The sequence below is a fragment of the Solea senegalensis genome, linkage group LG1 (genome assembly GCF_019176455.1).
Source record: "Solea senegalensis isolate Sse05_10M linkage group LG1, IFAPA_SoseM_1, whole genome shotgun sequence".
Taxonomy (NCBI): Eukaryota; Metazoa; Chordata; class Actinopteri; order Pleuronectiformes; family Soleidae; genus Solea; species Solea senegalensis.
Genome location: NC_058021.1, coordinates 31,126,570 through 31,143,231, shown reverse-complemented (window position 1 = coordinate 31,143,231; position 16,662 = coordinate 31,126,570). Strand labels below are relative to the sequence as shown.

The window sequence follows — 16,662 nt, the reverse complement described above, 5'->3', positions numbered from 1 at the left end:
CTCTATCGTAACCTCTCTAGGCCCCGCCCCCCTTTGCAAACACTGCAACAAGTGCATTGAAGATGCTTGAGTGTTTCGGACCTTCTTCTTTAACTGGAAACACAAGGAAACCCACGGCTTTTTCTCGAGAAAACGCGGAAGATAGGACACTAATGAGCACGAATCCTCTGCGCTTGTTTGACTAAACAACAGGTTTTGCCGGTCGGCGAAAGGGAAATTACAAACCGCGGAGCTTGCGCAACTGGGAGAGAAGTTTCTCCGCGAGAGCCCGTGAGCTAGCTCAAGTTGCTAGCCCCAGTGTGTCCAAGAAGCCAGCTATTTGTCGCAATATGTTGCGGGGTAACAGCTAGTTAGCACAGGCTGCGCACTTGTTTGCGTTTCCTCTTCTGACATGTTTTGGCGACAAGAGGACAGAGAGTCGTGGGAGAAACACAGACGTCTTCACTATGGCTGAACACAAACAGCTGCTCTGTTGATGTGAGGAGGACAACATCAGCGATTATGAGCAGGGTGAGCACAACTTTTATCGTTTCATCTGTGTTTAATGCTTAGGTAGATGAATGGATGGGACATATTCCAGTATCCACTAAACATTGAACAATTAAAATCAGTGTCAAAAACAGGGTAAATAGCCACAGAGCTGCCAATGACTCAGTAAAAGTGATGATAATGCCTACAAAAATACGTTGCTAGAATTGTGTTATTTTGTACTTAAAATGTATTTGAATTAGTGGTCAATCAAAATCCTATTAATCCTATAATCATCAGTTACACATTTATATTCATTGTCACGCTTTCCATAATTGCTCCAAAGTACACTATTGATTTGTTTCAAATCCAAGTTATTATTAAAGGCAAATTTCAGGTTCTTTGTGTATTTAATATTTCGTATACACATTGTTTATTATTGAGAATATTTAACTGCACTGTGTAGGTGCAGCTTGGATAAAGTTTGTACATTTTTATGTATTATTTGTTATTATAAAGCTGTTAATGTGAGGGGTTAAGGAAGTCAGCCAAACCCATATACCAAAAGTGTAATAAATGAGCCATATCTATTGACCTCTAATCATTAGTTTAAAAGACAGGGTAAAAAAACAACTAAAAAAACCTAAAGTTGTGTGTGTGTGTGTGTGTGTGTGTGTACCAATAAACAATTAGATTCATAACATTGTGCCGTTGTTGTAATAAAACTGTTTGAATGATTGATATCATCCGCTCACACTTGCAGTTGCGGTGATATCCGCCCTTGTGTTGTAGGTTAAAATGGGACCGGTGGGGGTTATTGTGGTGCATTACAGCCGTGGTTGTTATAGTGATGTGGGAGATGCCAGGCTGTGCTGGGAGTTGGTGAAGGAGGGGTTGGGGGCAGCAACTACAAAGAGCTTTATGGCCAAAGAAAGTTAATTAATGCAGAAATAAATAAGCAGTTTGAACCCCAGGTTCTTTATGAGCTTGAAAAACTACTCGCTATAATCCTTTTTTCTGAGCTTATTGTTTTCAGGGACTATTTTATTTCTTGCTGGTACTAACGTAGTCTGCAGTCATTAGAACAACTTACTCTGACTTAATTAACCTGTTTCCATTTCTCCCACGATAGACTTTAAAAGCTCGGAGTGAATTGTGGTGTGTGCACCATCAGTATTAAACATCAGTCCCTTCCTTGTATGTCAGTCATTTGCTTTATAGTGCTACAAAAGTACCTTTTAACAGGATTAACAACTGTGCAATACCGTTCACAAGGCTGCTTTCTCTTCTCTACAGTTTTTATTTGTACTTTATTGCAGACTAACGGCCGGGAAAGGAAATAAAAACAGTACAGCCACATTACCCAAGACAACACTTAATAAAGAACACACACACACCAAGAGAGAGAGAGAGATCAGTGACCCACAATGAGACATCTGTACCATTGTACCATTGTCTCTACAGCTAAGACTGGTTATTCTCATCTCATACACTAAATGTATAACACCTACAACTTTTGTTTCTGTAGTTAATTTACCTAGTCTGCTTTGCTTTAATTCCTTTTGAAACTTCAGTCCATTGGAGAAGCAAGGAGTTGTTACTTTAAAACTTTGAAAGGTTAAAAAAAGTCACCAAGGAAGTTCTCTTTTCGGATAAATGAATAAAAAAATAATGCATTGACACTGTGGGAAAGTGAATGGCCTTGGCAGATGTTTCTACTCTCTAAGTACTTTCTCTAGTTGTCAAGTGCTTTTAGATAATTGGAGTAGGAGTATAAGCTCCTTCCAAGATTAAATGCCAATGGGAAACTGTCTCAGCTGCTCACAGACTTCTGTGTCATATTGGTCCATTTGGATTCTTCAGAGGTTTTGTGATCATAGGATGAATATTGACGAATTGGCCTTTTGATTATTGTTGTGGAGCAGTCGGGTTACATTGTGAACGATTGAGTGGTGAGACTGCATTGTTCTGCCAAGCATTGTTCACCACGGTGTTTGATTTCTTGTCGTATGTCTCTGTGACAGTTCAGATGAGAACAGGTGAGTGAAAGGCTGCCTGTGTTAGAGTGGAGACACTCCTTAGTCTGGCTTGTGACCACACTTCCCACGCTCGATAGAAAAGGGGCGTGACATCTCGCGTAATCCTTGTGCCTTGCGTTATCAAATAATGTGAACCCGGGGTCATGGGCAAAATATGAGAATTTAACCAGGAAGTGCTTGTGTGCTCGCCTGATCTAGGACAGGATTTTTTTGTGCAGTGCTGTTCCACAACAGTTGATGTGCTTCTCATGAGCATTTTTGCTACAGTTCTAATATTGATCTCATTTTCATCCTGAAACCACATTACACACTCAGGCTATGTTGTTCCCCCCTACAGCCAAGTCCTGGTGGGCTGTTTTTGGCTTCTGGTGTCACTCTCAGTCAGCACTGAATAGCCTGGTTGTCTCCCTGATTAGGCTATCATGCGCAGATGAAACCAGTTCTCAATACAGACTGGTAAATCTCTGATAATCAGATTATAACTGGGAAGGAAGACACACACACACACACACACACACTCCCACTCCCACATGCTGACACTTAAACACAATAAAAAGTGTGTAAATCTTGCATGCAAGCGTGAAGAATGAGAAGATTTTAATATGGATAATAATATGAGCCAGCCACTTTCAGCCACTTTGTACCTAAAAATTCCAGCATGTGACATTTGCTGTGTAGAACACAGACATTTAGACAGCTTTTTATATATGTAAGGCTTTAAGGATGCTGCCATCTAGTCTTGTGACACCATTAACCCCAAAACCTAAATATGGATCTAGTCTTCCAGGTGCAAAACAAACTCCCTTTGTGAAGCCAAGAGATTTGTAAATTTGACGGGTGCCATTTCACTCTTTGAGACAGGAAGTTTCACAGACTGTGCTGTATTTTATTGTCTATGTTCCTCCAACTTGGAACATAATTTACAAAATCACGATTGAGACCATAAGCACAACTGGAAAATGTTAACTCAAGTGAGAAGTAGGTTCATTTTACCATAGACTTCCATTCAAACAGGGTTCTTTCTGCCATCAGTTGAGTTGCTCCCTGGTGACAAAGACTAGCCTTCACTTTTCAAACCAGATGACCATTTTTATATACTGTACAACCCATGGTTTCTACAGCATCCCAAACAGACAGACCCAGCCAGAGTGGCATTTTGAAAACATGAGGTTCACAAAAGCAACTGTGGTACACTGCGTTGACGCACGTGGTACAGGGGAGGGGTGATTAGGTGTAACTAATGCTCACACAGACACTCACTGTGTAGTGGTGTTAGGAAATCTGAGTGAATCGTCTTTTCTCAGCCTTTATCCATCAAGACAAAAAAGCAACTGCTAAAGTGATGGCTTAAAAAGGAATGGCGATGTTGCTCCAGGGCAACTGTGTGTCTCTGAGTTAAGCTAGACAAAGGAAAATGAAAGAAGATCTGGTCTTTCCTTGATGCTCTCTGTCTGGTGGTCTTTGAATTCAATGCTCGGTTCATTTTGGCCTAATGATGTTTATCTTGGCCTCAGGCAGGACATACCTCTGCAGAGGTGAACTGTGGCCTGGAGGTTACCTATCTCTTTGCATATAAGATTGATTATGTAACTGCACAAGCTTTCTAACAAAACAGGAAGGGAGTCTGTGATTTAAGCACCTTTACTCCCTGTTCAGTTCTGCACATGCACACACTCGCACTATTTGAGAGGATGCTCCAAGTATTTGCCACTGTGTTTTTGGAGTGCATACCTTTAGCCTTTATACACATGTTTATGTATCTTGGTGCATGCACATCCTCATCTCTGGGAGTCTAATCTGAGGCTGGCTCCAGCTGGCTGCCGTGTGTGTGGGGGGGGCTCCTCCCTTAGCTCTTAATTAACTCTGGACCAGGGCCCCAGTGTGCCGCTCCCATCCATGGCTCAGTAGGAGGAAGCCGGAGAGTCAGTGACACAGGACGGTATATACCGGAAAGTTTAACGTTGAAAAATTGATCTGCAAAGGCTGTGATGTTGACATATGCGTAAGTAATATTTGTCTGGATGTTTGTAGAAAAAGCAATTGTATTTGCGTAGCTTTTTTTTTTGATATTTGTCATATTTTCCTTTCGTTGACTGGAGAAATGAACACAATTTTAACATTTAAACTGAACTGAACAAGAGCCTTGGCAGTACATTTAAATCACAATGTGTGTGGATTTGACTGCAAAACATTGCCACTTAGATTGACATTCTAGAATTAATCTCGATTGAAAAGATAATATTGCTCATCAAACCCTTTTAAAAGGGACACAGGTTACAGGCTCACAAGCTACAAGTACATTGTTGTCTTCTTGTGACATGGTGACCAGTGTCCTCAGCTTGGTGCTGAGGACACATACTTCAGCTCTGCCAAGTATTAGTAGACGCCAACTAGCCTGTGACAGTCAACGCCAAGTGCGGGGGAGAGAGCATAAAGGTGTTTTTAAAGGAGAGCACTGTTGAGAGGAGGGCTCATAGTATGATATGATACTAGCAAAACCAAAATAAATGCCTCAGCTTTGAGAAATTCTTTATCTGCCCAGTTCATGCTTGAAAACACAGAGTTTTGGATTGGGCATTTTTCCAGTTACCACTCAACGCGATTTCTCTGTGGCAGAGCAGATGAAGAAATGACAAGAAGACAATTCAGCAGTGCTTTGAAAGCAGCGCATTGTTCACGAGGGACTGTTTACTGTCTGTCAGCAGTGGTGCTTGGCAGGAGCAGCTCTGTGTTTACATAAGTGTTCAGTGTGATGGAGCGAGCTGGTTGAAGTGACAGCTGATTTCGACGGAGAAAGCCCATCTGCTGCTGAACGTGCATGAGGACGGGAGGCGTTGGAGCATTTCGACTCCCTGTCTATGCACACACGAGGCAATGCTGCATTCAAACCCTCGTTTAATGTATGTTGACACACTGATGCTGACGAAATCGCAATATTTTGAATTGAAAATAATTATAATCACAATATTTCAGGGGTATTTGGTTCCTTTTCCACACAAACAGCAACAGAATATGTTAACACTTGTAGCAGTATAAGCAATCTATAGAAATTCAATTGCTCATTTAAGAAATGCTTGTCTTTTCAAAATTGGATTATTAATGTTGTGGTTAATAACTGAACTGGTATAAAAACAAACTGTGGATTACCTTATAAAAATTGTAATATTGCCTTCATTAGAGAAGTTAAGCACATGCAACATTTAAAATGTTCCTATGTGCTTATATCTACATGTACATCTTATTTACTTATATTATGCTGTATTACATAATTCCAGAAACATGTTATGAGCATGTTACTATGTCACAATTGTAGTCTAAAACTAGTGCCATGATTTTAATATCAGCACACTTAATCACCATCAAGTCAAAAAGCACTGCACAGGGAAATTACTGTGTTTTATTCATGCATGCTGCAAGGGAAACATGCTGATGCCTCAGGAATAAGATGCAATAAAGTGATTTCTATGTGCTCTATATATTTGTTTTGTTTTTGCTGGCATTGCAAGGGGGGTCTTCATTTTAGTAAATCATCACAGTTTGTATGACAGGGGCAAAACTGCATCTTATTCAGTTGACTATATCTGGAAAATGGCCATTAAGATATGTTTCTTGCATTCTAACTTGTCTTGATTCAGTGGCAAAATGTACACGTGGATACTCGCAGTGTTGTTTTTCAGAGACATGAGGTTTATGTCTGGAAATAGTGAAGTTTTAGGACACATTTGAGAATAAGCTTTGACAATAAGCTTTGACAATAAGCTTTGAGAGATCTGGAAGACTGGTCTAATCATTCAATATTTGATTTTTGTTATCTTATAGTCATTATATAGCACTGAACATGAGCCAAAAGTACAAGAGTTCAGACCTAAAAGAGACTTTGTGTCTTGATAATGGAGCTATTTTACAGAAGACATTAAACCACAACATAGATTTGTGTGCTTTTTCTGCTCTGACGAGGCAAAATGTTGCTGTGAAAACGGGAGCAAAATGGTAAGGGTCAAACTTTCACTGATTTGATGATCACACAACCCTTTACCCTGACATCACCTCACCATGGAGGCAATCTGGAGAAGCCGGAGCAATTTATTGCATTAATCACAATGGATTAGCAATTTTTTTTCATTGCTTAGTCATGCTCACAAGACTTCCACTTCAAAGGCTCAGCTGCATTAACCACTGCTCTGAATCTCTCACACACACGTACACACATACACACAGCACAACACCACCCCAACCTGGGCCTCAGTGTTCTGTAGACATTGAAATATGGCAGTCAAGGACAAATGCACATAGTGTTCAGTAAAAGATATTTTACTATGTTGAGTCTATTAGTCTGTGTTTCTTTCCAGAAAATGTTCTCTTAAACATACTTGCATAGACAATGCTGACGCTCAAGCACACTACATGTACTACTTTATTCAGGCTATCCTTGAACATGGTGTACTCTTTTTGTTTCACTCATTTTTTTTTTATTTAATCAAAGCAAATGTTAACGAGCAAAGCTCAATAAATGACTCTGTTTACTTTTGCAGGCAGAACAACAGGACGGAGGCTTGTCAACAAGCGAAGAACATTTGTCATGCTTCCATAACTCCAAGCCTGACCCGCTGACCAGGAGCCGACCGCTCAGTGATATATATCCATTTCATAACCTAGGTGACAGTAGTGCAGTCCCGTATCTGCTGCCTGGATGTGGACCCCAGGAGCAGCCGGTGACTCCAGGTCCCGTCGCTGACGAGAACAAACTGAACAGCATCCACTCCTCTGCTTGGTCCAACCCTGTTATAGGTCAACCTGAAGGAAAGCCTTATTCATCAAGGATTATGAAGCTTTTTTCCAACTCGAGGAAGGGCCCAGTCCCTGCTCACAGTCCAACTGCTGACGGTCCCACATCAGTCCACAGAAACAACAGTGCCCCTCAATCCTGGTCAGGACGCTCAGGATTGGGTGTGGTGGACTCTTTCAAAAAGCTCCGCTCCTCTGTGCTTCAGGGTATTCAGAGTAGAGGGGCAACAAACCATGATGAAGATCATGTCCTTTCGTCAAATCAGGAAATGGTTAGTGGCGCAATTGTGGCAAAAACTGACCCAGGTCTAGAGAATGGAATGAATCATTTAAGGACAGCAGAAGGATGCAGTTTGTCTAATGGAAATTGTACTGAACAGACGTTAGCAGCAATAAGCCGAACTGGCTCGGACATTGAGGACTACGATGATGAGGAGGAAAATGATGAAGGAGATGTTCTCACACGGAACTCACGATTATCAAGGAGTATCAGGAGGGCGTACGGGGCAGGACGCATTTCTTTACTTGACACGGGGAGAGGCAGAGATGCAAAAAGTGGCACGAGAGAAGCTGTGGACATTCAGAAACCAGATCAGACATCCAAGGTGAATATTCAAACAAAGAACATGAACCAAGACATGAATATGAAGGTGCCAAACAGAATGAGCAAAAGCGCAGAAAATCTTCATATATTTAAGGCACCATTCAGACGCAAAGCCCCGTCTCCAGGTTCTCTTTCGCCTCAGGAAGAGCCTCAGAGGACTCCCATGACAAATGGGACACCATACATCCAGAGAACATCCAGTGCCTCCTCAGTGGACCTTCGAGGCCTCTCCTGTAATTGCAGAAAAAGCCCTGCAAAGACTAAGGGGCCAATGCTGAAGCTAGTAGGCAGCATGACTGACCTAACTGTCCGGCGCAGGCAAAGTCTCTCCCCCAGCCCTACATCTCCCCTGTCACCCCTGAGCCGTCTCCATGACGACTACTCCCGTCGTGTGCCTTGCTTTCAAACCAGCGAACGCCAGCGCCGGCCTTCGCCTGTCAGAGTGCGTGCTATGTCTGTCGAACACACACCACTGGTTCATACGCGCCAACCTGAGCGTGACACAAACCCAGAGCAGCACCAGGTTCTTATCAGCTCTGTCTCTGTGGATCTCCCAGATAGAATAGAGACTTCACCTGGTTCTTCTTGTCATGAGATCCTGGTTGTATCCACAACAGTACGTGGCTATAAAGAGGTGACGGAGTGTGATTCTTCACCACTCAGCCAAAAAGAGCCGTCACAACAGGAGCAGATTGAGGCCAAGTTGCTACCCAACAAGGTGAGATTTTAAGTGAGTTGGAAAATTGTGTGCATGTAGATGTCAGGAGACTGAAATAATTTAGTTTTTTATATGCCATTAAACATTAATAATGACATCAGAATAGATTTGTATCTGTTTTAATGACGCAGCTTTTCAGAGCTTATGAATTCCTACCTACCAATTTTTGCTTTGAGATGGCTGACGGAGAAGTATAGAGAAGGAGATTGGTGTCATTTTATTATCGGGTGCCAAGAGAGGAACCGTGGTATTTTACGAGGAAGTTGGGAGTGGCAGAGAAGAATGTGTGGGTGGTGCAGGACATGTTTGAGGACAGTGAGGTGAGGTGTGCAGGAATCCACTCTGAGCCCTTTCTTATTTGCAATGGTGATTGACAGATGAACTCAGGCCGGAGTCTCTGTGGACTATGTTTTTCGCAGATGATATTCTAATCTGTAGTGAGAGTAGGAGACAGGTGGAAGAGAACCTGGAGAGGTGGAGGTCTGCACTGGAGAGAAGAGGAATACCTGTGTGTGACAGTGAGACAGGTGGTACAGTGAAGATTAGAGTAGAGGTAGCAAAAGTGGGCGAGTTTAAATACCTGGGGTGAACTGTCCAAAGTAAATGCAGTCCACAAAAGAGGTGACGATGAGAGTGCAGGCATGGTGGTGTGGGTGGAGATGAGTGACGTGTGACAGGAGGATAGTTCTGCAGGATAGCAGCAAGTGAAAGTGAGATATGCCACTGTATGATGTATGGCTTGGAGACATTGGGAGTGACCTGGATTGGCAGGACTAGAAATGAGCATATTCGAGGGCCACACCGTGAACACATGAAGTCCTCTATATTTTAATTTAATAAAGGATGAAAATGTAAAGATATGAGTTGTTTCCAAGTACGAGTCAAATTACATTTGTGATTTGTGATTTCTGTTTATATGCGATTAATTGTTCAGCCATCATTAAAATACAGCAAAGCTGCACATGTTCCAAGAGCTGCCTTAATCACTACAAACAAAAGCATTGGATGAGAAGTCGTTGGGAAGACAAGGGGTTTCTAAATCTACAAAGAGGAAAGAATCACTCAAAGACAGAGGGAAGATTTACTCTGTTCCTTATCATGTAGATCATTAATGGGTGCCAGTCTTTTAGCTGAATGGCACTGACCTTTGCCTTACGTTACAATTTCATGAAGTGCTCTTCAACTTTGACTCATTCTCTTGTCAGTGTGATATTTGCTAAAGGAAGAAAAACTGAGCTGTCAATTAAATAGTGACCTAGGCACAAAGTTGCTTTTCTTTTCCAGTCGGTGGTGTCTGCTGAGGCAGGGTCACATGCTGAAGCCAGATGTTCTACGTGAACAGGCACACTGAAGGAGCACTCGAAGTTAATGATTAGGCTTTGTTTATGATTAGTGGTCCTTGCGCAAAACAAATCCGTAGTCCTGTGGTGTTGTGAGAGGGTAGGAAACCACGAGTGAGTTCATCCACTGCCCCGCTTTCCCTCCCACTCCAAACCAGAGGATCAAAGTCCAGCACCGCGGACACTGGGCCCGGGACAGGGAGCAGCACCACCACACAGATGGGACTATAACACACTTTTGCAGAGAAATATTTTTTTTTGGTTTAAGGGATAGAATTTGCCTTTGAAGATGACCAAGAAAAATCAGATTGGTTTGCTTTAGACAACTATGTTTGTATGTGTTCCACAATGGTGTTACCTTTCCAGTGTATATGCTCGGGACCAGACTCAGATCGAGAAAACCAAGAGGTGAGGTTAAATATCACTCACTGAAATGTATTCCAGATGAGTAACCTTTAGCCAGTATTTGACCGCTGAGCATACAATACTTGCTGACATACATACAGTATGATAACATGTGATAGTGGAGATTTCTGTTGCAGTTTCTTGTTTGAGCTTGATAAGCCACTGACTGTGTGAACTCTCAAACACTAATCAAGTTTCTCACGAGAATTCTGCTCAAGTCAGTTGAAATAGTTTCACTCTGATTCTTGTGGTTCTACGTCAAGAGCCAACCAAGACACTTGTTTCTACTTGGGGCGTTTATGACTCGCGGCACCACTCTGCTCTGTTTCTGATTAACAGATGTTCCTCCCGACAGATCTTGTGCTCTACATTTCAGATTGTTGAACTTCGAAAAGGCAATATCATCAACCATGCTGAGTTTTTATCTCTCACTCCCCTTTTCGTTTCTAGGTTATGTCAGAGCAACAATTACGAGAAGCACCTCTCCAAACAGAAGTGTCTCCAACAACCAGCAGCAGCACACCGCCCGTCTCCCCAACATGCCTCCTCGATTCACCCACATCACCCACAGACGCGGCAAGGGCTTCCACTGAAGCATCCTCTGTTAAACCCAGGCGAAGAAGTGGGCGCCCGAGACCTCGGCCCATTTCTGACTACGGGCAGCTTCTGTCCAGGAAGCACTCCATTCCCGAGGAAGTTGCAGATCTGCACGTTGAAGAAAGGACAGAAAATGTGTCGTTGCATAAAGAGTGCAGTGATAGAACCACCTGTGAGAATGGAGAGAGCCCTGAAAACTGTGGCATGAACGGAGATGTCCTGTGCACGAGGTTGCGACCCGTCTCGGTGATTGGAGTTGTGGATCTGTTTTCTCCTGATGCTGAAGAGAAGGACGACCTGCTTCCTTCTGTGAGCTGCTTCTACGTTGTAATTAAAAAAATGCCAATAGTCCACTTGTACATTTTCTACTTTTTAAGAGCCAAAATGATTCATTTTTGCAAGCAAACTTTCTTCCAATATATGAAAATGGCTGTTTTCAGTTTAGAGAAGAAAACAAATGGATGATGTGGTGCCAAGAAACAATATTAAAAAAGCAAAGAATAAGTAAATGTAGTTGTCAGTGCTGTTTGTGTGACTCTGACTCATCTGGAGAAATTGAGCTCTTTCTAAATCTCATGATTTCTACTCTTGTCCTCCCTGTAGCCTCTGTCACGGCCGCCCATCCCCTCCCACCAGGTTCCCCCCTACAGAGCGGTGTCTGCTAGGTTTCGCCCCCCGACTCTTTCCCAGAGCACCCCCATCGGACTGGATCGCGTTGGGCGACGAAAGCTGCACAGAGGGCTCAGCGGTGAGAGCTGGCGTTACTGCTATGCGACACAACATCACAAATTCTAGTTTGTGGGGAAAAAACTCAAGTTTTGGAATTTTAATACTTGTGTTGGAGGAAAATGTTGGTTCAGAGCCATATGTGGGTGTGCATGCATCTGTGGCTTGTTGTGTGGGTTCTCCCAAATCTTATCAGAAATGTTTGCAGCTCTTTAGCCCCTCTATATATGTTGCAGATGGTATCTCTGAGTGCGTGGTGACACTTGACGACAGTGTGAGCGAGGAGGAGGAGGAAGGCAGCTTTGATGAGCTCACTGATGTCACGCCCTATCTCCAACCAGGGGTGGAGATCTCTGTGCTCAACGAGGTGAGGCTGACGAGGGTGACTCACTTGTTGTGTTGCAACGCTCCTCGACATCTTCCCCCCCAAGAATGCACTTTAAATTTATGATGCAGCGTTTATCTTGTGTGCATGCCTCGCGAACAGCCATGTGAAAATATTTTTGTGTGTGTGTTCTCAAGATGTCTGGCCTCAGTTCAGCACAGCAGACAACCTCAGCAGTGTCCACATGTCTAGACATAATCTTAACATGTTAGACATGGGCTTAGCCGGCATGTAATTGCATATTTATCTCATCTGTGTGTGTGTGTGTGTGTGTGTGTGTGTGTGTGTGTGTGTGTGTGTGTGTGTGTGTGTGTGTGTGTGTGTGTGTGTGTGTGTGTGTGTGTGTGTGTGTGTGTGTGTGTGTGTGTGTGTGTGTGTGTGTGTGTGTGTGTGTGTGTGTGTGTGTGTGTGTGTGTGTGTGTGTGTGTGTGTGTGTGTGTGTGTGTGTGTGTGTGTCTTCCTCAGTGGATAAGCTCGGGCCACACGGTGTATGCTGAGGCTCTCTGGGACCATGTGACCATGGAGGAGCAGGAACTGGCCTTCAAGGCTGGAGATGTTATCCGCGTCCTGGATGCCTCTAATAAGGACTGGTGGTGGGGCAGGGGGGCTGACAGAGAAGCCTGGTTCCCCTCCAGCTTTGTGAGGGTGAGTGTACTATCTGACCTGTGTGTGTCTGACACATGTTTGTTTTCCTGCGGGCACAGAAAAGTCATTGGCTCGTCTCCAAACAAACCTCGCAGCCCTCTTAACGGTGTTTGTGGAAGGGTTCAAATGGTTTCTGTGGTGACCACAGCTGATTGACAGCTGACTCTTAATTAGACAGGCTGCCGTTACCATGATGAGGTCATTTGATTGGCAGATAGGCATCTGCTGTGTGTTTGCCTGCAGCTGAGTTTATTCTGCCCAACAGGAGCTGTTTAAGCTTAAACCTTTCTGTTACTATAGTGATTTGGAGTAGATCTGAGTCTTTTGAAGTTTAAGTAGCAATTGTTATGACTTCTATTGTGTTTTGCATCTATTAAGTCACATGAATTTGTACAATAAAGTGGATCAAAATGTATCTTTGACGTACTCTTGATCGTTTGGTGTGAATGCTGCTCATGAGGTTCCACTGTGTTTCAGGTGCGAGTGAACCAGGAAGACTCGAGTGCTGAAAGTGTCGAGAGTGTAGCAGACCAGGAGGATCCAAGTCCCAGGGACACACACAGTGCTCAGCACAAGGAGCAGATGAGAACCAATGTGGTTCAGGAAATCATGAATACTGAACGCATCTACATCAAACACCTCAAAGACATCTGTGAGGTATGTTTGTCTGCTTTTTAGAATAAAATAAAATATTTAATATTTGAAATGGCATGCTGTCAATATAATCAAAGAAGAACATTCTTATTTGGAAAACCAAAGATCTGAACAAAAAATAATTGTCAATCAGGGTACTGAAATTTATATATAGCCATCTTAAGCTGAACTCCTCCATCCAGCACCTCCCGTTGGCCAGTATTTCAAGTGTTTTCATAGCTTCTGTCAGCAGAAACATAACCATTTTAATGCGTCTTTTCAGGGTTACATCCGCCAGTGCCGTAAACACCCAGAGATGTTTACCGAGCTGCAGTTGAAGACCATCTTCAGCAACATTGAGGACATCTACGCGTTTCAGAGGCGATTTCTGAGAGACCTGGAGAAACAGTACAACAAAGACCAGCCGCACCTCAGCGAAATAGGCTCTTGTTTTCTTTTACAGGTAATGACCACACACACTTAATCACTGTGTTTTACTTCATACATATGACTGATTCAATCGCTCTTTAATTTTTAATGTTTGATCTTATTTCCCAGGGTGAGGGTTTCTCCATTTACTCAGAGTACTGTAACACCCATCCAGCAGCCTGTGCTGAGCTGCATCGCCTCATGAAGTCAGGCCGATACAAACACTTCTTTGAAGCCTGTCGGCTCCTCCAGCAGATGATCGACATCTCCATCGCTGGGTTTCTGCTCACGCCTGTCCAGAAGATCTGCAAATACCCGCTGCAGCTGGGAGAACTGCTCAAATACACCCCCAAACACCACAGGTACTCATAAGGAAATTAATCACTTTACTATTTACATTTATCTCTCTTATATTGCTGTTAGTCAGAGTAAAGTCTTAAGTCCTCTGCACAAACCAGTCCCTTTCTCACCTATTGTTCAAGGCTAAAGTCCTTACACCTTTTATAGTAAAATCTATAACTGTATAAATCTTTGTTCGCATCAGAAATGGTCACAGAGCCAGAGTGATATCTTTGATAAGAGGGAGAGCAGACATGGTGAGCAGATGCTGTTACACTTCATCAGATGCGTGCTATTTAAATCACACAATATGCCAGCTGTGTTGGATTCGGTGTGAAGAAGCAAAGGCAGCATAACCTGATATCTGCAGTATGTCAGGATCGTTTGAAGGGCAGCTGCTTATTCGTGTGGGATTCAGATGCTTTTATAGTGTGGATGAATTCTTCTGACTGCTTTTAAGCTTAAAACCACTTTGTCATCTTACTGTCCTGTCGTCGCCGACAGGATTTGGCATGCGTACTTCTCATTACCAGAACTCCTAGACTGTTTGTGATATCTAGAAAATTACAAAACTACCAGAAAGCAGAGAAGTAGAACCCAGCTACTTCTCATTAGAGTAGCCCCTCAGGACTTCTGTGGAGCGACCGTCCAATCACAGACAGAAGATTCACCAGAGCTTCACACATTTGGGACGTCAGCTTCTCAGTACCATAATTCCTAAACGGTTGAATAACTGCCAGAAGTTGAAGTTATCTTGGAAAAAGTGTCTGAAGCACTCACTCAGCCACAAAATAAATCCAGGTGGCCTGATTATCTTGATGGTCATAATTACACCTCTATGTTCAAGGCTGAAGCAGTGTGGCACCATAAATTACTTTTTTTTATTGCAGTGACTTCATCGGAGTGAGCAAAGCATATGAGGCGATGAAGAACGTGGCGAGTCTGATAAATGAGAGGAAGAGACGTCTGGAGAGTGTCGACGCCATCGCTCACTGGCAGGTGGCCATTCTGCGCTGGGAGGTGATCATTTATTTATGTTAAATCTGGTTGTTTGGCCAACCTGTTGTGGTTTTGCGTTGTTTAAATCATTTGACCCCTGCGTGAAGGCCTCATTGTAAATGTGTCGTCATAGGGACCCGATGTGCTGGAACGAAGTTCGGAGCTGATCCACTCTGGGGAACTGACCCGTGTCCTCCGACAAGGCAAAATGCAGCAGCGCAGCTTCTTCCTGTTCGACCACCAGCTGGTCTTCTGTAAAAAAGACGTCCTGCGCAGAGACCTGCTCCACTACCGTGGACGGCTGGACATGGACCAGACCGAGGTGGTGGATGTGGCCGACGGGCGGGACCCAGACCTGGGCCTGACCCTGAGGAATGCTCTGCGCTTGCGACATGCCTCCACGCTGGAGTTTGTGTGCGCACTGTGCTGCAGGAAGGCCCAGGACAAGCAGAGGTGGTTGGAAGCATTTGCCAAGGAGAGACACAGAGTCAGAGAAGATCAGGAGATGGGTGAGTGGAATCAGATTCCTTTTGATACAAAACAGCTTCTGTGAAGAGACGTCAAATCAAAGGTGAAGAGGGTGAATAGATTGTTGGAAAATGGGGGTGTGTGTGTGTGTGTGGGGAAATATTTTGACCTGAAGGTGTAATTCTTTTCGGCAGGAATGGAGATCAGTGAAGAGCAGAGAAAACAGGCCATTGTTAATGCCAGACGAGCCAAACAGGGGAAGATCAAATGTAAGGAATTGTTTGTTTGTTTTTAAATGTTTTCTATTTAATTCACACCATATTCATTTAATCCTTTCCCCCTGTTTCTAGCCATTGGTTACGCCGGTTCTGTCCCACCTCACCACCAAAACCTCCACCCACTTCACCAGCGTCACGTCACCATTCCGACCAGCGTGCCTCAGCAGCAGGTTTTCACACTGGCCGAGCCCCCGAGACGAAAGCCTTATCACCTGTTGTACAGCATCACTCGCAATGCCTTTTTCAGGAAATGAGGCTTTTGCTCCCTCACTGTTAATGTTTGTTTTTTTGTTCTCTGTTCAAACCGTCCTAAAGACTTTAAGGTTTTTTTTCTTGTTCTTTTCTGTCTGTGAATGTACCTTTTTTAAGTTTTGTCCGTGTACGTCGTTCTCTACGTGTCTGTTATAGTTGCACATTGAAGTTGAGTGCCTTCACTTTGTTTGGGGGCATGATGAAAGTGTTAAAATAGTGTCTGTTTGTTTTGAAATGCTGCTCTCAAAAGCCCATGAGACCACCCCCTCCTCCCCCTTTTGTTTTATTAATTCCAGCTGAAAGATTTGTTTTTATCTAAATTGTGACGACGATGCATCTTCTGCTTTTACATTGACAAACATGGTTGTAGGTTATTTCACAAAGGCTGGACCCTTTTTTTTTGCTGTGAGCCTGTCAGCTCTGAGCACACACACAGCCAGAGGATAAATTAACTAACACGTCCATCTACCCTGTTAACACTGTAAATAAAAGGCTTGTACAAACAAATCAAGAACGTGTTCACTTGTAAAAGTAAAGTAATTATTTGCTCAT

The 16,662-nt window shown here is 43.4% G+C and overlaps 1 protein-coding gene across 3 annotated transcripts; it reads left to right on the top strand.

The window, feature by feature from the left end:
- spata13 (spermatogenesis associated 13) lies at positions 1 to 16,617 on the top strand. 3 transcript variants are annotated; one of them, XM_044029795.1, is made up of 13 exons: positions 1 to 510; positions 7,040 to 8,614; positions 10,810 to 11,265; positions 11,560 to 11,704; positions 11,919 to 12,049; positions 12,533 to 12,712; positions 13,190 to 13,369; positions 13,629 to 13,808; positions 13,904 to 14,136; positions 15,004 to 15,133; positions 15,246 to 15,621; positions 15,775 to 15,849; positions 15,931 to 16,617. In XM_044029795.1, the coding sequence occupies exons 1-13, from the start codon at positions 502 to 504 to the stop codon at positions 16,110 to 16,112; spliced, it is 3,852 nt and encodes a 1,283-aa protein (XP_043885730.1). In that variant the 5' UTR covers positions 1 to 501; the 3' UTR covers positions 16,113 to 16,617. The 3 variants fall into 3 exon arrangements, with proteins under 3 accessions (XP_043885730.1, XP_043885738.1, XP_043885741.1); XM_044029803.1 differs by lacking the exon at positions 1 to 510 and adding an exon at positions 4,441 to 4,509; XM_044029806.1 differs by lacking the exons at positions 1 to 510; positions 7,040 to 8,614 and adding an exon at positions 9,792 to 10,362.
- The last annotated feature ends 45 nt before the right edge of the window (positions 16,618 to 16,662 follow it).

What these genes read in the sequence shown, in the direction of transcription:
- spata13 (XM_044029795.1), top strand. An exon ending in TCCCCTCCAGCTTTGTGAGG is followed by an intron (nt 12,713 to 13,189) that starts GTGAGTGTACTA and finishes ACTGTGTTTCAG; the next exon opens with GTGCGAGTGAACCAGGAAGA. An exon ending in CAGAGAAGATCAGGAGATGG is followed by an intron (nt 15,622 to 15,774) that starts GTGAGTGGAATC and finishes TCTTTTCGGCAG; the next exon opens with GAATGGAGATCAGTGAAGAG.